Source organism: Phalacrocorax aristotelis, chromosome 16 (assembly GCF_949628215.1).
Source record: "Phalacrocorax aristotelis chromosome 16, bGulAri2.1, whole genome shotgun sequence".
NCBI lineage: Eukaryota > Metazoa > Chordata > Aves > Suliformes > Phalacrocoracidae > Phalacrocorax > Phalacrocorax aristotelis.
This window is the reverse complement of record NC_134291.1, coordinates 6,308,985-6,330,100: the sequence shown is the minus strand read 5'-3', so window position 1 is coordinate 6,330,100 and position 21,116 is coordinate 6,308,985. Positions and strand designations below refer to the sequence as shown.

The window sequence follows — 21,116 nt, the reverse complement described above, 5'->3', positions numbered from 1 at the left end:
ATACCAAATCACAGGACAGCACAGCTCTTCCCTCCCCTCCACCAGGCCCTTTATCGTTCCCACTGCTCCTTCCCTTTACATATTAAATATTTGTGTTCTAATCTGCAGGTTTCTAAAATAACTCTCTGCCTAAACGCCTTCTTTAACCTCCTCCTGTTTTTCCTATCCATTCACGTTGTTTTCTTAGGCTTTTCGTCTCCCTCATTTATTCCCATCTCTGGGTGAGCAGAAGTCCCTAATGCAGATGGGCACCTGCCTCCTAATTAAGTAGCAACCAGATTCGCTCTCTAATGACTACTGCAGAGCCACCTCAGCTGTGACATATTCTGAAATATCCTTTTTACTCTGATTCATTCTCGACTTTATCAGCTTATGCCTTTAATTTTTGCACTTCTCTCATTTTTCTGACATGCAGTTTTTCTACTGCACAGCATCAGGTCTTCCTAAAGCCTTACTCAAGGTGGTGTAAAAGCAGCCCCAGCGACACAGGGGTGAGCCGACTGTCTGCAAGAGCACGGGCATGGAACAAATAAGCACATAAAATTTTGCGTACTGGAAGTGAGAGACCGCACTTCTCCAGTCAGCTCCAGGCAAATTCACCTTGGATAACTTCTGTGGCAAGAACTACAGAGCTAAGCCAGGCTGCAGCCCCAGAGTGATGGAAAGAAATGGGAGCAGTATATCAAGTTGATCTGCAAGTAAGAAGGGCTCAGCCATTGGGAGTCCTGTTCTAGTCGTAGGTGCACATCATAAACCAGCAGCACCAGTGGCACTGCCACTGTGGTCGCCTGGAACAGCCCGGAGGACAAGTACTGAAGGACCTGGGCTGAGGGTCAGGCTCAAAGCACCCTCAGAAGACCAGGCTGGGACAGCATCTCTCTGTGCTAGAGAAGTCTTGGCGTCTTTCCCTCCTCCAACATGGACACTAAGAAATGCAAATTCCAAAATCCAAAACCAGAGAATACAGACCCAGTGAGGATGGAAAGCCAGGCAGCTGATGGCTCCAACTCTTTGTCCCATAAAACCATCATAGTATTTGATATTGTTGATCAGCTCCCCGTTTCCATTGTAGATTGCAGTGAACTGATTCATTGAGCCACTGGAAGGGAATCAAGAGAACATGGTGCCACTGAGAATGCTGTGGTAACAACAATATTGCCCCCTTTTCAGCTGTGTCAACCCGAGCTGTTAGCAGACTAGTGTGCACTAAGTTCTTGTAAGTGGGGAGTCTGGCTTCAACTGTCCCATGGCAACCTCAGGGCAGAGCTATTTACAGAAAGGCCAGAGCCACAGTTACCTGTTACGCTGCAGGACTGAGACAGAAAAACATGAAGAGCTGATGCATGCACTCACTGAGAGCAGATCCCCCAACAACCTCCAGGATACGTGGCTGTAGAGCAGTTGCTGGTCCCCACTCAGAGCCCAAAAATACATATGCTGACTTTGAATGGGGATCTGCCATAGGAGTGTAAGACCATAAACCATCACTTTAAGTCACCGGTGCAGAGGTTTGTCTAATGCACGCAAAGGATAAAATTCCTGAGCTGCAAACATGGGAAAGAAGCAGCGCTGTTTGTGGTGAGGTTAAAACTAACAACAAAACCAACAAAAAACCACGAATGATGTCTGCAGAGACAAACTGTCCGCTCCAAAAATGCAGGAGATGAAACTAAAACTTACCATGCGAAGAGGTTGGCTTGTGGGTGAATGTCAAGGGCTGTCAGCCCTTTGACTATCTGAAGGACCTTCATGGACTCTGGCATCCGGGGATCAAAGAACCGCACGTCTCCGTTTACACTGCCAACACATGAGTTTCACAACGTCAGGCCCGAACCAGATCCTAAAGCCCAGGAGATTGAGCCATATGTCTGTCTGTAAGCTGACCACCTTGATCAGAAAATTAGGAGAGAAGACACGCACCCTTGCCTTCTCCATCAGTATGGCTGAATTCCCACTGACGTCACTTACGTTTGGTAGGCGTTAAGCGCTGTGCAAACAGCTCTGCCTCTGCCCTCAGGAGCGATCCATTATTACTGGCATTGCTTACAGCTCATTGCTGAGTATAAGTGCCTTTACTGTTATGTCATACTCAATATACCAAGCAGCATGTCAGACCTGAATTCCTTCTCCTTTTCACTGTAGGAAATTGTATTAGAAAACTCTAACCAGATGGGATCTGCTGGTACCATCCATTATGTCAAATGTCTGGACACAGATGCACAAGTCCTTGCCGTCCAAAGTACTCTGTGGACCAGGCGTAACAAACCCTGCTAACGCTCAGGCGACGTGTCAGTCCTATTAATGACTTTATCAGGGAAGAGAGGGCGGGGAAAGCAATAGTGGCAGTAGCAAGATACTGCGCTTTGCAGATCAAGCACCATTCAAACACAAATTATTTCTTTTTCTTAAGTGATCCCTCTGAAATACATCATAAGAATCACATCTGTTAGAGGTGAAGAGGGTGCATCTTTTCCTACAGCCCCGGAACCAAGGACTGAAGACTTTGCTATGGTACATCTGCTCTTCTGAGCTCCTTGTAGGAAACTGGTCAACTGATGTACAGAAAGACAAACAGAAAAGCCTCTTATGGAAACTAAATTCAAAATCAACTCATCCAATCTTATTGTGCTGGCAGCAGAAGTAAGGTTTTTGGCACCACAACTTTTGAAGTTTTATTTTTTTTCCAAGTCACTGATGGCCATACAACTATGAATCACCCTATAGAGTTAAGAACAACAAAAGCATGAAGCAGCATATTACCTTTGGTTTCTTTACCTCTGGAATATCTAATACTGATCAAAAGGCTGTTATACAGAATTACTTATGCCATCGTAAGAAGCTGCAACTCCAGCTGTCATATAATTACATTCAAGACAAATTAAATCTCAGGTTGATTTAGATCCTAAAGACTAGATGGAAATATTGTTTGAGAGAGATCAAATACACAGTAAATTCATTTAACGCTTTGAACCTTAATAAGACTTGAAAATTGTTCTGACCATTGGAAGACCATGCAAGAGCTTTAAAATGGAAGTGAAGTTCTGTGATGAGGGACTGCACAGGAAAACACACCCCAGTTGCACAACAAGTTGACAACAGCTAAGGTAGTAAACCAGGATATTCAGAAGGTGTTTAAGGACCTTTTCTAGCAATGCTGTCAGACTGATAAAAGCAGACCTGCTGGTTAATTAGAAGCACTGTGGTGGCACCAGCACATAAACCGAAGCAGCTGAACACAATACCACGTGGTGAACCAGCGCTGGGCAATGGAGAGCCGCAGGATCTGGCTCAGAGTCACCAGTCCTGTGTCACAAACTCCTGCCTCTGGTCCGCAGAAAGGTTTCTCTGAGATTCGGAGAACTGTTCTACAAGCAATACAATGCCTTCAGGTTTTTCAGGAAACAACTAGACGAAGACCTCGCTACTTCCTAACATTTGTTTGTCTTTGATCTTGTCGATTGAAGAACAGAGTGAACTGGGAGAAACTGAGAGCAAGGTGGCTTGCCTCAACAAACCAAATTCCTTTGGGATGAGGCCAGACCTGTCTTTCGAAGTACAACATCTTCTCATACCTCTGCAATCCCAAGAGAAAGCACCACATGCTGAGAAGGGCACTGAGGAGAGGGGAAAAAACAAGCTTGCTGGCCCCGTGTACAGGCCTGACCCCTGGGATTGTTGAAAGAGATTACAGAAAGGAAGATTAAGAACTCTAATATGTGGGCTTGACAAATCTGGCAGCTGCATCACGTAATCCCCTTTCTGAAAGTCTTAATACATTTTTGCTGGCCCATCCCCCACCTCAGGAATGTTCTGAATCCCATAAAATTATGTTTTGTTTTCATTTTGTAATCAAGAAAAAGAGTCTCTTTGTGTGCAAACAGTGGCTTTATAACAATAAATTATATTCTGCTGTTCTTTAATGGCCAAATAAGTATATGCTGCTCTCTCCACAGTATTTACCAGGCAGCAGAAATGGATTTATGTGTAGAAAATTGCTAGACAGCAAAGTAATCCTGGCACAGCAATATGCCCAACAGATGCAACATCAACCTTCCTTCTCCTGTTCCCTCTCAAATGACCCCATGGAGATGTTGGCAATAAAGAACAACAACCATAAGATATCCTATATCTAGCTTAGGTTTCTGGTTCACTCAATTCCTCCCTCACACGCCTTGTGATAGTGATTTCAGCAAAGACGCCTTCTTGTTTACTCTCTCAGCTCACTAACAGGCTTCCAAGGAAAGCTTCACGTTTCTTTTTGCCTTCTCTCCACCAAGTCTGGAGCAGGAGTTAAATTACTGAACCAAGTATCAAACCAAAGAGCTTTACCCTCTTAGCTCTTGAAATACCAGAGGCAGATTTTTAAATAGAAAAGCAAACTCCATTTAAGAGAAAACAGCTCAAACAGTAAAATCTCTTTTACCTGACACTCATGATGTTGCCTTCAGGATGTTTCTGCAAGTATGCTTTCACCACCCAGGCCGTGTGCTCTCGGTAGGTCATGACACGGCTGAGGAACAAGTAGAGAAACGTTTTGAAGGGATGGAGGAGGAAATGTGAGGATCCCACCAAACCCGGGAAGGATGGGTAGTTACCATTCACTCAGAGCCATCCTCCTGTCAAACACGCGGATGGAGCCGTCACCTAACCCCGCCACAATTAATGAACGATGAGAATCACACGAGAGACTGGTCACACAGCTGTCAGCTCCGGTGGGGATATCCTAGGGAGAAAGCGCACAAAAGCCACGCTGAGACCATGATGTGTTTTCAAGTTGAGAGCCCCAAAGAGAAGGCACCAGAGTCAAGGTGCTAAACCAGATGGACCCTGTGTCCTCCTCCTCTTCCTTTCCCCATTCCATAAATCAAACCAAAACTAAACCAGAGCTTCCACCTGTCACTTGGAACACCATGACACTGTGTCGGCGTGAAGTTTTCCTTCAGGCTCCTTGGACACAACCAGGAACGACAGGGCGGTGACCCTGGGGACAACGGTCACTGCCACTGGTGTGTTTCGGAGCCACAAGTCCCATTGATCGACCCAAAGAGCCAGGCCCAGAGGAGGAATTCCAGCAAAACCAGCTTTTGCACCTCATTCAGCTTTATAAAACCAAATGTAGGTAAGGTCTATTTTGGGAAGGAGGAGTTAAAATTATTCTTTACTAAGACCATCTAATTAATTAAAATAAATGGCCAGAGGAGTTATTTCTCCATAAATCATCTTTGTTGTGTACAAGTTGTAAATGCCGTTACAATGGCAGAAGGGACTGCGTATATTTGGAGGAGAAGAGTCATATAAGACAAATATACCTGTAGAAGACAAAAAGTTGTAACGTCACACATAAAAATTTTAACGCCACATATAAAACCAAACATACAGTACACCATAGGTAATACCGCCCATGCAAAAAAAGGTACAAAGCTGCAAGGTATTAGCCCTTCTCGTGCATCAAATCAACACCCACGTAAGGTCTAAGAAGTTATTTAAATGCCTCTTGTAAAAGAAGATTTTTTTTTTTATTTTTGGTCTGTGCCTGAGAGAAAGATATTGGGTGCCTGGAAACTATAAAATGATTTTAACAGAAGGTAGATCCTTTTCCCCAGAATGGCTCCAGTTATCATTAATGAAGCCCATTTTGTCCAGTTTATTTTCATTTTTTATTTTACTTTTTAAACACTCAGCTCTCTTCCTCCTTTCATCATTAGGATCATCACTCTGCAGAGCCCCGGTGGTTGCTGCAGATGGGCCAAGCTAAGCAGACTAAGCGTGACCCTCCTCTTCGCCATGGGCAGTGCAGGCAGCCAGGCCGGGCGGCCGTGGGCAGCAGGCGGTGGTGAGGCGGCTCTGGTGCTCTTCAGCAGCGTCAGAGCAGGCGCATAAGCCTTAGACAAGACAATGAGCTGCCTGACTACAATACAGCACTGGAGAATCACTGATGCAAGATCAAGCGAGCCAGTGCTGTGCCACCTTATCAATCCCTGCTTTAGGACGTGTGACAAGCAGATTCAGGTTATCTCATTAGAAGCCAGACACTGTGTGTATTAAAAAAAATGACATGGAAAAAGAAGACTGGAGTTTGTGAGGACGGCTGTACTGGGAACACATCATGCACTCTAACGCTGCTACTTTCCCCCTTTTTACTTGCTGTAAGCAAAAGAATTGCTTGGAATAATGTCTATGCCTATTATGAGGAAAACCATTTGCAATTAAAACAGGTGAAAAAACCCCTAAGCAGCACTGGAAAAGTAGGGTAACAACCAGGAGGCACGCTAGAACTGCATTAGCTAATTTCACACTTCAATCCTATTTTTGCTTCTGTGCATATTCACCTTTCCTAGCTGCTATTCACAGCCTCAGCCAAGAGAAGCAGCTGCTGGCTAGAGGCACCAACCTTCAGGGCTGTTCTCAGCAGCTCTTCTAACTGCCTAAACCCAGATCCTGCCTTTGAAGCAGGAACAATCAGCAGAAGTGAAAATGAAGTACTCGTTTTTTCAGCTACATCCCAAGTGCTTCCAGAGGTATGCTTTTTGTAGTTCAAAGAGTGGGAAGGCACCTTTATTAGCTTGGATTACATAGCTTCGCTGCTCTTTGTGCTGAATTTCACATTTCCAGTGTTACTGAGTCAGGAAGTTTCAATCACTTGAATTTCAACACAACCAATCTTTGCAATTAAAAAAGAAACATCATGTTTTTAGATACTTTCAGTGCAATCATTAATCATCATAATTTAAAAGATTTTCACCTCCTGAATTTTGCCATTTCCTAATTTGCATAGAAAAAATAGTGTACAAAAGTAATTAAGATTAACATAGGCTTAATTATCCTGCACTGCAGGGTCAAAGTGTTGTGATTAATGTTCATCTAAAGGTAATTAATTTCTGGAAGCTTTGAAAACTAGTCTTCCTTTTTTTCTCCAGCATGGTGACTCCATTCTCACAGACCAGCTGCTTCTCCTTATAATTTCTGAGAAACTTTCATTTGATTATGACTGACATCAACGCTTGCGGCATCTCTTCCCGATTACACTGTACAGAAAGTTACGCACAACTGAAATACTGCTTTTGTCCTGCCTTGTTTCAGAGGTGAGGTGTGAACACCCCAGGGTGCCCCCGTGTGCGGGTCTGCAGAGCCTCCTGGGGAGACGGGGATGCCGACAGAGCTGCCAGCAGGCTCGCAGCCATACTCACCCTTTGATACCAGGGCCAGACAACAGGGAGCAAACTTCTGACCTGAGTCAGACTGGCCAAAGCCAGCAACAGTTCCACTGGCTGCATGTCACCAGTGCACGGTTAGGAAATGCTCGTGTTTCTGTCCTGCTGAGCACTTGGGTCCCGACTTGGGAGCAGACTGAGAAGGTACGTGAGTACTCTCTGTGTGGATGCAGCTTTCCTGAAAACAGACCTGTGGCTGGCAGGTACGAGAGCAGCGCTGCTCTGTAATTGCCTCTGTGTGCTTCCCAGGGAAGCAGAGATGGCAGCAGTAAACCCAAATCCTCCATCATCAACCCACTAAATTTCCTCAAGAATTTTTACACTATTTCAGTTATATGCTAATAGGAAACCCTGTCTGCATCCTGGTGCCTGCCTCTGGATTCGACAGCCTCACCTTCCCCAGGCACTACTGCACACCGCCAGAACACCACCAGCAGCTTCCAGGAAGACCTGACACACTTACTAAGTAGGTGTGTGTTTTTCTTTATCTGGTAACATGACTCTGAAGCTGGGAAGCAGAAGCTCCACAGAACCTCTCCGCTCTTCCCAGATGAATCTCGGATGCTTTGGCTGCCCGCAGGGTAACTCACTGCACTGGGATGTGTTCTGGGAGGGAAATGGTGAACAGGACAAACACACAGATGTTACCTGTACTTTCATTTCCCGATCTGTGTCCCAGATCCGGATTATCCTGACATCTCCCGATGTCATCAGGAGCCCAGTTTCTTGTTCCCAGTCGACTACCATTCCTGCTCCTAAGATAAAACACAGGCAGGGCAATGCAAATTACTCTCCACATCAGCAGAGGTAGAGCTGTGCTAATTAGAACACCGGCTTTCATGACCTCATGCTACCGAAACTATCATTATTAGAGGAAATTTAAAATTACATACACACACATCCATAGGTTCCCCAAATGGGGTCAAATCAGCTGGTCCTGGTTTGAGTCCAAAACATGTCTTTGACCCCGGTCTAGGTTAAGTGTTTAGAAAAGCTGAGGTGCAGATAGCCCCTACAGGCAGGTGGGTACAGCCTTCCAGGGGCTTTGTGAAGCTACTGGGGACTTCCAAGGGAGTCTTAAACTATCCACCACTTCATGACAACATCAGATTAAATGGTGATTGAAGTAGACTAAACTGGTGACATCTCAGGTCAGGCAGGACAGGGCTCTGAGCAACCTGATCTAGTTGAAGATCTCCCTGCTCACTGCAAGGGGGTTGGACTAGAGACCTCTAAAGGTCCCTTCTGACCCAAACCATCTAATTCTAAGATTCCACAATCTCACGCAGCAAGACCTGAGAGCCTTTGGATTACCATGATGCCTCACTGTAATAGAAATATGTGGCTATAGGAAGATGTTTCTAAACAAGGAATAGCAAAGTCATTGCGGCAAGATGTTGAATTAAACAGCTTGGTAGGAGTAAAAACCAATTTGCTATACAGACAGATAAGGAGGGGAATATTCTGCAATTACACAAGTTCAAATACATTTATGAGGGCTTTTGCTCCTCACTGTTGAGGGCATAAACTGAATGCTAGGTGAAGTTTAGAAAAATGTCCCATCCATGCTGTAAGAGAATTATAAGGGATTTTCTATCCACAAAACACCTCACAAGGGCACCTGCTTACACACAGGCTGGTGAACTGGGTGAACTCATGACCTTCGCCAGCACGGCAATTCCCAGAGAAGAGTAAGTGTATGTTCCTTCCTTTCCCAGCTGGGGGAATAAGATGTCCAAAAGCCATTGAGCAAGCTGGCTCTCCTAAGCACAGAGCACACAAACATCAGAACAAACCAGATATTGGGACTTGGGAAATAGCTGGCAATGAAACCCCTGATCCAGCAGGGGAAATCTCTGAGAAACAATCGTACATTTAATTAATAGGGACTTCTTTGTTCCTGTGTGCCACCTCCACAGTACGGAAACGTTCTGCTTAAAGCAGAGCGCCGTACACCAACTATCTTTTGCTTTTTATGCTGCAAAGACTGACCAACCCCAAATCTACAGGTTTTCCAGGGAGACTCTAATTCATACATTGAAAACACAAACAAAAAACCCCAGGAGCGCTACACGAGGAAACCAGGCAAGAACTCCAGTGTTTGTGTTAGTTTTCATCTCCTCGGGCAGGGCTCTCCCTTCGGCAGAGCCAGAAGCAGCATCCTTGCCTCGCAGAAGCAGCAGTTCATCCTCTTGTCCATGCCAAACCGAGACTCTGGTGCTGAGAAGTGTTTTATAACCACATGCAACCTGGAGTCAGAAAGCACTCCGCAATGCATCAGGACTGCAGGCTCCTGCTCCAAGCTGTGCACAGCCGCCTCCAGCAGGATTCCTGTATTTCCACTCCGCAACTTCCTTGTCCAGAAGGTACAAATGTGAATTTGTCTCAATTTATTGCTAGGAATTAGCCCCAGCAGGAAATTTAAACCTACACCAACATGCTCTTTGTCACCAAAGGGTCATAAGTATTTTTTACCAGACAAAACACCTTTACAGGGCACAAAGGAAACAACAGAGTCGTCCTTTAGACACCGAGTTTTCTTCACAGGTGATGAAATGACCTTGTTTTGCACAGATTCAGATAAAACATTTTGCCAATCTCCCCTTCCTAAGCATCGCATGCAAGCCGTTTCCTGATCTTGCTGCATGCCGCTGAGAAGATTACTGACGTTTATTGACAGTCCGTCATCTTACTGCAGGAAATTCAGGACTCTCAGCTAAGCTGAAGGCTTGTATCTTTATCTTGCAAGTCAAATTGATTGTTACTTCAGATTGCCTGGCAGCTCGGAGGGCTGCTAGAAATCCGAGGCAAACAAGCAGGCAGTGATTTAGATGATAAACACCACTGAAGTGTTTTCATTTGTCATCTTGTTTATGGCCCATGTGACAAGATAAACCTGGCAGGCCGAGACTGATATCGCCATTACCATCACTGATGGAGTTAAGTAGGCAATGTGCTCTCAGGCAGTTTTAAAGCTCCCAGTTTTCCAGTTACATTCCCCAGTTTGGAGACAATGTTTTTATTCAATCTGATCAGTAGCGAGTCCCCAGCCTGCTGCGGTCCCAGGTGTCTCTTCTGTGGAGACGGTGAATTCAGAGTGATGACTGGTGTTTTTGGTGCTTGTCTTGGTGTATCTGTCAGGAGTTTAAGCACTGAGGACATTCAGCAATGCCATCTAGGCAGCTAGGGGAAGCTTCACTGAGGGAAGAAGCTCCAGAGGGGTTTCACTTCATGTAAAACGGTACAGAGATCTCCCATGAGAGATGACCAGGGAGAAACGACAAGCATTCAGCCCGAACCAGGAGCTGACAGAGCCCACAGGTGGAAAGAAAGGAGGGAGTTGATATCAGCGTATGGTGCTGCTCGCGCTCTTCCAAGCAGCCAGTGCAGCTCCTGCCTTTCTTAGAAAAATTAAATAGTCCATATAAGTGATAACCTCTGCTCTCCGGAAGAGGGAAGCGCAGCATTTTGATCATCCCATAACAAGGAATCTTCCCTTTCTTTCGTCACCCTTCTTATTCTCTCAAGAAAATATGAAATAGCATTTTTGCTGCTTCTGATGCACAGCGCCTGCGGGTGGGCCAGGCAGCCTCAGAGTACAGGATGATCATCTTGCACCACACAATGCAGGCATCAGAAACAACAGAGTATTTGCAGAAAAGCCACAGCCGAGGAGAACTCCTGGCACCTTCCCACTGGGAGACGGGGCCAGCTCCATCTGCAGCCCGGAGCGGTGGCAGGTCCTGGCTGCAGAGATCGCACCTGTGCCGGCCCCTGGGCTCGGGGGTCTGCTCCCGCTGCAGCCCGGGCGATGCCCTGACACAGAAGCAGGCGAAGGAAAGGGGGAAAGAGGACCCCTGGTTGCGACTGGGAATGCTAAACCAGAATTCAAATGTGTCTGAAAGGAAGAAAAGTACATAAATTTACGTCGTTCACAAGCGTGTAACAGGGAAGCCTTCCTCTGGCTGAAATGTTAAATTCGAAGATGACCCTCACAGTATGAAATGAGACATAAATAGCCAAACTATTTCTATGCAAGTACAAATGTTTTCAAGAACAAATGAGACATAAATAGCTGAACTATTTCTATGTAAGAGCAAATGTTTTCGTGGTGGAAATGATACAGTATTGGCTCATGTTTATATGTTAAATTCCTAGTATTTTGGGATGAGGAGCAAACGTGAGAATACTAATTATCATTTCCTTTTTAATTAACACAGGTCCTTCTCCAGGATGTTACAACTGAGACTGCAGTTCACCTGCTGCGTTTTGGCTTGCACGTTTGGCACCTAAGATGCTTCTTGGCCTCATTCTGGCAAAAAGGTAATGTACTCTGCAAACCCATGCCATCTCCGCTCCTTGCCTGAGCCACGTAGCCAGGTTTTGCATCACCTGCCACCCTATTTCCAAGCTCCCACCTACTTACAGAAATGGAGTAAACAAGGGCAATGCTGTGACACCCATGGAACCATCTGACAAAGGCCAGCAGTGAAACCGTGGTATTCTCAGAAGCCAATGAATTGCCAAAACAGGCATCCTAGCAATACGCTTCTTTTAATGCACCATTAGTTAAGATTATAATTTTCCCATAAGGAATGCTATTTTCTCAGATAATGAGCAACAAATCTTCCACAGCTCAGGAGAAGAAATTTTTAAAGGTTTGTGATTTTTTTTTTTTGCTTTTGGCTTTTTTGTTTGTTTGTTTGGAGGGGTTGGTTTGTTTGTTTTTGAGTCTTCTAACACGAGTACTTGCGATTCTGTATCATGCAAGTTTATATGCGGGGTGACACATAGCAGCAGCCCTTCTTGAAGCTGTAACTTTCTATGGCTGTTCCCTCAGGACTCCCCCCGAGCAACAGATATTTCTCTGGATGGGATAGTCCCTTGTATAAATTTCAATAAATAACACTGGTGTTGAAAGCAGCTGCATTTCAAGTGTCTGCACTTACTTTTAATGTCACTGGAACGTGGCCAACCTGCACTTGGCATTTCAATGAAATCAGGAATACCTACACAGAACACAATATAAAAGCATCTTGGATTCTGACTGATGATTTTTTAATCATGGGCCCTCCTGGTTGAGCGATGAGATGCATCACTGTTTTAATTTCCAGGAAGCAGTGGGAGGGTTGTGTGACCTCACTCATCATTAATTTCTACAACATCCTTTCAAAAAGTGTCACTCTTCTTATGCCAAGGACTATGCGCAGCAAGGGAGAAGAATAGCTGTGATGCTGGGAATCCAATTAAAAGAACGCAAACCCCTGGAGCTGCAATTTCTCCAATTATTTTATTGCTATAAAAAAATCTGACCAGAAATAAGATGCTTCTCCCAAACTTCTTATTCCTAAAGGACAAGATACCAACCCCCAGGGAGATGTAGGAAGACTCACTCTACTTTTCTCTCTCCCTCTTGTTCTCCAGTATAAGATGTGTTTGAGACCGATCATTTGATCAGCTCCTTTTGCAGGCTAGAGCTTTCCCTCTGCCAAGGCTCCTCTCTGTCGCAGGCTGCCCTGCGCAGCTCGAGAGCCCTGCAGCTCCCCATGAAACTTCCTTCCCAGCAAGCTGCTAACTTTTATTTCTAAGAACGCTCTGAGGCTGCCTCTCCTCCCTCTCCCATCTGGATTGTTGACTGACTGCCAGAAGAGTCAGCACTATTCAAAGCAGAGCAGAGGCTCCAGAGGGCAAGGTCCTATTTTTCTGCAGAGCAGGTATTTGACATCTTTTACTTTGTTTCGGAAGCCCCAGGAGAGCAGGAAGGAAGGAGGGAACTGGCAAGTATGTGCTTATTTTTTCTTGTTTGGCATCAGTGTAAATTTTCTTGAGTTAAGACAGATTATGGCTGTTTACACATCACCACCACCAACCCCCACGAGGCAGCGATGGATAGAGGTGGGCACAGGTCAGATGTATAGTCTCTTGTTAACAGTGTCTCCTTCTTCGTATCGCACATTCAGTTATGCCGACGGGAGGTAATGCAGCGGCGTACTGAGACGCCCCAAGAGAGCTCTGACGGAGCAGGAGGCGAAGCAGCCTGGGCACAGGGTCACACTACTGCATCTCCAGACTCCTGCCAGCTCAGCTGCCTTCACGATGCCGAACGTGCCGGCTGCAGACTTTGCTCTGTGCTCACACGAACTTTAGGGATTCCCGGGCTGACTTTCACAGTGACCTGATATGACCTGGACCATTAAGCCATTGGTCTTTCTCTAATTTACTGCTGATCTGCAATAAAGCAGTGCCCGGTGATTCCTGCCTAAAACCAGTACCCAGTGATGCGAGAATGAAGAAACAGTCCCCTATCTACGTTTCGGTAAAAATTCCTCACAGAAGCCTAGGCAATGAGAACAGATTTTCTGTGCTTTAGTCACAAAACTAGGATATTTTATCTAAATATTGGTGATGTATTTTTCTGTCAAGCAAACAGCTAATCTCACACATTTTTAAAACTTCTTCAGTGGCAGAGAAGGAATCCTTTTGCTGCATTTTTTCACTAGGAGAACACCTGGCCAGAAAATACTGGTGAATGCTTTTTATTGATTCACAGTTATTTGTGCGCTTGGGACAGAGTGTGATTGCTTGGCATCAGCAGTATTGATCTAGCAAGGGAGTGGCTGGTAATTCCTTAAACTGTTCAGATGCCCGGTTTACTGAGCAGGGAACCCCCTGCAGCCAAGTCTTGCTAATTTTAGACTTTCCGTTTGCCAGTGGATTTCTGAGTTTTTATCAGTCAGCAAATATTAATAATTGATGAATAGCCCAAGATGACTACGTCAATGTTAACATCCATGGACGTGCCTACACACAAAGATGCCCTGACACATGAGCCATCTGTTTCCCCCGAAGACCTCGGCAGCAGAGGAGGGGGGCAGGCTCCAGAGCGATGCAGACACTGCACAGTCCTGCTTTCTACAGATGAAGTCCAGGGAGTTCATTTACCTTCCTTCCACATGAAAGAACAGAATTTGTAAAATTTATTAGGCATATCCTTGCCAAAAGTCCACTATTCTAAGCCTCCTGGGAAAGATTAATCAGCTTCTCCTTTTCACATGAACTTTTTATAGCAAAAGTGTATTACAGATAAATCCCAGTAAAATCCACGTTAGCTTAATGGCTGTTCACGTTTGGAACCTGTCATTCAAACCCTTTTGTCCAGGGATGCTTTGAAATCTTCCTGGAAAAGAAAGACTTGTACATCCCACCCGTACCTCCTCTCACTGCAGAAAGCCCAGAGAGTATGACATGAAGATGCCCTTTTCTCAGCGGTTGGCTATGCTTACCAGAGAGCACAGACACCCTTCCTGCACTTCTCATGGCTGTTATGGACACAGACACAAGGCAAAGAATGGGAGAGGTACAAGCAGCAAAGCTTTCCAGGAACCACAAGGACACAGCAGTCATCCAAACAATGCCAAAAAAACCAACCAACCAACCAGTCAACCAACCCGAAGCCAGACGAGGAGGTCCTTCCCACCCCAGCTGATCATAGGTAACAGGAAAGAAAGCACTCACCTCCCTGTTTACTTCTGTCAAGATAGATTGAAACCCTTCGGGCCAGACCTGTGAGAAGACAGGGATTAAGGGGTTGATGCTAAGGGTAAGTTGGTCAGCCAGAGCAAAAATAAATCTTAAAAAAGGATTAGAAAAAGCAACTCAAATTAAAGGAAAGAACATAAAAGAGAAGCAGAAGCACCAAGAGCAGCACATGCTTCCATCCAGACAGCAGGCACTAGTTCAATCACAGCATTCCCTGAGAAGCCATCAATGGTGGCGCTTGTCATGTGTGAAGTGAGTATTCTGGCTGGCTGACAACAGCACAGATTTGACATTTCTTCTTGAACAAGGAGACCATCTTTTGCATGATCTGGTCCCTGTTCTGAAGTAAAATGCATCAGGAAGTGACAGACGAAAATCCAAATAACTCAAGCACAGAACACAAGGCTTCTGTCATGGAAGGAGTGGGCTCCCTGCAGCAAGTGCCACTCTACCAGGGACGGGTGCCTCGTACTTCAGGGCATAGCTAACCAGCACACAGAGAATGCAAACAACTTATGGGTGCTCCATTTAAACAACCCTTTAGTTAGCCACAGCCACAGACTAGCTTCTAGCCATTAGGCAATAAGGGAGCACTGCAGCACGGCAGGGAACGGGGAAATGAGAGGCACCTTGGGGCAACCCTGGAAAATCTTGCACAGGGAGCTCCAGGTATTCAGGAAAAGACCAGGCTGAGCCCTTCGGTCCTCCCCTGGCACCCCTTTAGAAGTGATATACTGGTTCTCTGCTGAACTGGAGAAGGGAAAACAATGCAGGCATCTGCGACAACACACAAGGAGCTGGGGAGGGAAGAGCTGAGCAGACGATGTCTGGTAATTGTGAAGCAGCTGGTTACACTTCTGTATTTTTCCAAATTCCAGAACTGTACTGCTTTAAAGAGCAACGCCATTCCGACCCCGGGATCATGGCTTGTTTCCCTTTGTCACAAAGAAATAATACAAAACACTGCAGTTTCGTCCAGAAGCGCGAGAGTGGCCACTTGTCATAGGAGGCAGCCCCAGAGCTGCGCGACCCAGCCTGCCCGGCAGTGCAAATTCAGAGCGGCTCCAAGCCGAGCTCTCGCGCAGACACTGGGCGATGGGTCTCTGTGCTGCTCTGCAGGCTCACACTGCTGACACAACCCACAGCCTTCAAACACTCTTTTCTATAGAAATTGCCAGAATTCCTGAAGTCTCCTGCTGTGAAATCACAGTTTCAGAGCACGTCAGGTTTATGTTCTTCCTACGCTGCTCACTAGAAAATGCTTAGTTTTTCCTACCTCTTTTCAAACACTAGGTTGTTAACAACAGGCGCTTTGCCTTTTTCTCAGCCACCTCCATCTCTCATGCTGGAGATTCCCAGTCACTGCCTGACACTAAAGCACCTGGTACCAATGCTGCTTTAAACACCCTGATTGCAACTGAAAGATTTTCTTAGTGCATCGTGACTGCAGATCTAAACAAGATCAAAATAAAAAAATCTTACACAGAAAAAAGAGGGTTCCCACACGGTAGTTTGCCAGTGTTTAAATTAAGACTCACCTGCCCTGAGTCTCAAGTCACCTACTAAGTGCACTGAACCGGGGCCATACCACAAACAAGTCCTTTTCAGAGTGTAAAAGTTTAAGTTCTGCGCCTCACTCTGGTGTGCTCCCCTCTCTCAGGCAGCCCCTGAGCATGTTATTGTTGACCTCCCATTACTTGGACAACCCAGGGATGCTTTTCAAGCTTCCAAAGGATGTATTTGGGTATTATATTTTCCTCTCTCCTTTTGTAAGCGGAAAAACTGCCTAGGAAAGTCAGTATTCTGGTTGCTGTCAAGAAAAGTCTTAAATTCAGAGATGAGTATGACACAGGGGAAAAGGGTGGGAGAGGAGAGAACGAAATCAATAGCAGGAGCAAACAAACTCCAGTAAAACTCCTGAGCTCTGCAGCTTCCAAGATGCATCTTCAGTTTTATGAGCCAGTGCTGGACCACAACTACGGTCTTGGCAGCAAAAGATTTCTTCAAGAGAGCCTCATTTTTCCAAGGGGACTTGATCCACCTAGCTCTTCTGAAGTTACTACATTTATTTCTCTCTCCACAAAGAAATCTGTCCTTCTTTTCTTCCAAACATAATTCTATTGCTCCAAAGGTGAGAGGCAGAGACAACAAGATCCAGACCTTCTTAGAACTATGCAGGAAAGAAAAGGGAAAAAAAGTCCTAAAGAGAACAGGCTTAAAAGTTTCAACACTCCTGTTTTGGCATGCGTAACCATTCAGCTCATAGCTAAATCACCTCTTGCCTCAGCTGTTGGCCTATTTTGCAACGTCAAACATTGATGCTACCAATCCTTTCTGCTGTATTAAAGGCCTGTAGAGAGTAAGGTACAATCACCAAATGCTATGCCTTGGCAAGGCGCACGTAGAAAGTAAGGCAGGAAAATGGAATTAGCCTGAATGAGTGCAGTGAACAGCTGCCAGCGTCCTGCCTGAGCACGACTGATGATGCAGCAAGAAGCCGATGATCAGAGCAGCCTGGGGGAATTCCCAGTTGTTTGGGCGAGTCCGTTACCAGCATCAAGGAAGCAAGATCCTGAATCCAGGGATGGTAAACATTAAACAACTTCAGGAAACCTGGTGTTCACAAGACAGAAATAGAGACTGACCAAATGACACTACAAAGGGCAACTTGAGATGACTACTGGACACGTTCCTCTCCGCCTAAGGAGATCCAGGCCTTCCACCACTTGGTGCATTACCACTGCTTTCCTCCTGCTTTTACTGACATCTCTGCAAAGAGCAGGTTTTGACCACGGCAATTTTCACAGTATGCTGCAAACTTCCAGCAGCTTATAATCAATTTTGTGCACATACCGCAGCAAGGCAGAGAGCCTCAAGTTACCTCAAATACAGTTCCTCTTTCCTAAAACACCAGAGACAAACCATGAGGTGTTAAGGAAAACATAACAGATATGAGCTCAACGAGGCAGCACTAGTAAAATCCAATGAATAGCTAAAAGAGCTGTGCCAGGCTCCTGTGATGAACCACATAAGCTCAGAAATGAGAACTGTCAGATTTTAAGGTCAGGATGAATTACGATGGTCATCTCATCTGACCTCCTGCACAGCGCAAGCCAGTGAGCCTCACACAGCAATTCTCGCATCAATCCCACAAGTGCTGATTGAACCAGCACACATTTAGAAAAACTTGTAGCCTTGATTAAAAATATTTACGTGACAGAGAATCACCATTTGAGCGTTAGTACATTACCGGCTCTCAGAAGGACAAAACATCCACCTCCTTTAATGTCCTAAAACAGACTTCAGGGTTACTCAGACTGGTCTTTTGGCTTCAGCCTGTGTCTGGCTGGATGCCAGCGCTCCTTTTTACATCTTTTTCTAGCCAACTTTTCTAACATGCAAAGCAGGTCAATGTCTAACTGTGCTGTCCTTCTGCATGTGTCAGATATAGATTGCATATTGTCTTGCTACCACCTGACCCACAATAAACAGTGAAGAACAATTGCAAAAATTTGAGCTCAGGGTAAAGGAGGTCACAGGTGCAACATGCAAAGCTACGCAAAGGCTGAGCAGGCCATCAGAAGGAAAGAGGCAATATGTGAACTACTATCCCACCCAAAGGGGAATAATAACCTCCTGCCACACCGAGCACAGAGCAGGGCAGCGCCCAGTTCCACCGTTGTTCTACAGTTCTCTCCTTAGGAACGGTTAAGAGGAACGCTTGGGCAAGACAGCTGCTGTGAAGCTTGCAAAGGACAAGGATTTTGTACCCTTCTGCTCCCCAGCAAGAGGCTGCCCTGGTTGCTCTTCAGTGTGCGTGTGAGGTTGCTGTGTTGGGCTTTTGGTTTTGTTGGTTTGTTTTGTGAGAACTGGAAAAGTAATTCCTCACCAAGGCCTGGCAAAAGGCCATTCCAGAAGGCAGAGACTGTCGAACAAGGATGTTACCGATGACTGAAGTTGAGAAACCCATTTTATTCTCCCCATCCCTATTAAAAACTCTACCATCAAAAATTATTTTTACCCCCCTACCCTCAACAAAACTCAGTGGGAACCCACCTCGTGTCGTTGGCAGCATGTCTGACAGCCCCTGCCAGGCAGTTACCATCTCTGGGTTCTTTTCCAGGTCTGCAAAGTTCTTCCACACTCTGATGGCACCATCATCTTGGGGAGCACAGAAAAAGAGAACATGATGCAACGTCACTGCTGATGCAACTCTAATAATTACTTGTGCACAACAAAGTAAGAAAAGAAGCGGAACTACAGTCATACAAACTCCAAAACTGAGAGTGTCACTTGAACCTAATCCTTTTATTAGAGTTGTTTTTCCTCTCTAATCTTACATCCACGAAACCTAAAGCATTGTTCTACTGGGAACTGCTCTGGAAAAGCTTTTCTCCTTCCCTTGAATAACACCTGACATTAGATGTCACTCCATTTCTTTGACCCATTCATTTTCTGTAGGATTCGTCTCTGTCCTCCTTGCTATTGGTGCCAAGAGCCACAAAAGTACCCTACTAAATATAAAATACAACCCCACAGAAGAAGCTGAATCAAAGCCCAGCCCATCAGCAGCAAATCTTTCAAGAACATCATGTATTTTTTCAATTTGTTCCCCATCTGTGAAACTTTTGTGCTAAGAATCAATAAATTGGAAGGAGAACATCCTAAAGGCCCTCTCAGCTCCTCTTCCACCTCTCTTAATTACACCCAACCCGTACATTTCAGCATGAAGTTTGAAAAGCTTTTGAAAACACTTAGACTGACAGGTTTAGAATGGTTCCTTGGGAGAGAAGCAGATCTTACTCACAGCTTTACAGACCAATGAATGGGAAAGAGCTCTTCATGCTACCGTACGTGATGCAACAGGGCATTCCAGAGAACTGTTTCCCCTGGGTGCGATATGCGGACTACAGAGAAACTCAGAACTGTTCGAGAACTTTAGTGCTTAAAGTGAGTCCTACCTGCTCTAGACTTAAAACAGCACAAGTGAGAGTTTGATTTCTTACACTTTGGTTGCAGAACAATTTCCTTTTCAGCTCTGGACAGAAGCTTTTAACCAATTAAAACCATGTTGCCCGAGGTATTATATGGGAGGAGGTTACCATGAACTTGCAATGATAGGAAAAGAATGATGTAATAAATAAAGCTGTGATTGTAAATGGTTTCAGCAAGCGTTTGATTTGTTAATCATGCGAAAACCTTTGCAGCGCCTACTTAAGCAGTTAAGAGATTTCAGTACTGTCAGGAACAACTTTCAGGTTTGATCCTGGAAATGCCTCCTCAGCTGAGACCAGGCAAGCAAGCCACAGTGGAGGGGAAGGGTCAGCTTGGGCCAAATTCATAGAAGGGAGAGCAAGAGGTCCACAACAGCTCACACGGACTTGAATTCTGTGAAAGCCCCCCAGTCCTGCCCTCATATGTGGGAACATACATTATTTACCTGTGGCAGTCAGCAGCAAGGAGCAGTCCTGTCCATTCAGGTACTCCATTGCTGTGATCCTGGTGTATCGAGGGTTCCCATTGTGGAAATAGTCCAGCTTTTCCCCTTTCTCCCAGTCCCAAAAACTGGGGTAGATAAAAATATCAAGTCAGTTCTTGGTTCTCTGTGCAAGCCATAAAAAGATCTACTCATTACAGCGAAACTCAGAATTATATACATTGGATACCAATTTGTTTTTCTCCTTTGATATTCAGCATAATTTTATTAATAATGTATGTCAACCTTCCATGAAAGAAATAGGATAAAAGCTCAATTCTAAGTAACTATTATAAATCTGTCAGGATTCACTCACAGCCCCCTAACCCAGCACCTCCTGTGGAAAAGGACTCGGTGCAATGCTTACACTTATGGCACTGAACTCCAGGAGGACTCTGCCCCATCTCCCTGCCCTGAAAGAGGGAAGGATGGCCATGGAGGGGAGCAGAGGAAGAGAAAAGGAACAACATATGGCAGCGCTACCCCGCAATAAACCATACGCACTCCGTGATGCACGGCTCTGACCCTGTCTGCTCGTGCTGCGCGGCGGCAGGGCAGCGAGCGTTTTAGAGACCCGGGGAAACTCTTACCAGATGCTGTCTTTGTCGGCTACGGCGATGCAGGGCGTGAATGGGTGGAACTTCACCACGGAGGGGACACCCGGGTTCCTGTTGAGGAAGATCTGATCATCCAGCCGGGAAATACCTGTGGGGGGACAGGAGGCAGCCACAGCTCAGTGCCTGGGAACGTCCCGCCTGAGGGACAGGGCTCAGACAGCCCCCAGCTTCCAGTGCCACGTGTCACCACTCTCCTCCTCCTCTGCTCCCCAGTTCTCACCAACAGACCCACCAACACTTTCCTCCTTCAACAGCCTTCTCAGATCCCTGTGG

General features: G+C 45.6%; 1 protein-coding gene across 2 annotated transcripts in view; it reads right to left on the bottom strand.

Annotated features, from left to right (window-relative positions):
• RPTOR (regulatory associated protein of MTOR complex 1) overlaps positions 1-21,116 on the bottom strand; it is a 166,393-nt gene that overhangs the window by 3,168 nt on the left and 142,109 nt on the right. The window contains exons 26-34 of one of the 2 annotated variants that reach the window (XM_075111716.1): positions 20,817-20,931; positions 20,191-20,315; positions 18,807-18,911; positions 14,727-14,774; positions 7,860-7,966; positions 4,596-4,723; positions 4,424-4,510; positions 1,681-1,797; positions 970-1,099 (exon numbers count right to left, since the gene is read on the bottom strand). In XM_075111716.1, coding sequence (XP_074967817.1) covers positions 970-1,099; positions 1,681-1,797; positions 4,424-4,510; positions 4,596-4,723; positions 7,860-7,966; positions 14,727-14,774; positions 18,807-18,911; positions 20,191-20,315; positions 20,817-20,931 — 962 coding nt within the window. The remainder of the gene's footprint in view (positions 1-969; positions 1,100-1,680; positions 1,798-4,423; positions 4,511-4,595; positions 4,724-7,859; positions 7,967-14,726; positions 14,775-18,806; positions 18,912-20,190; positions 20,316-20,816; positions 20,932-21,116) is intronic. The other variant, XM_075111715.1, reaches the window with a different exon arrangement.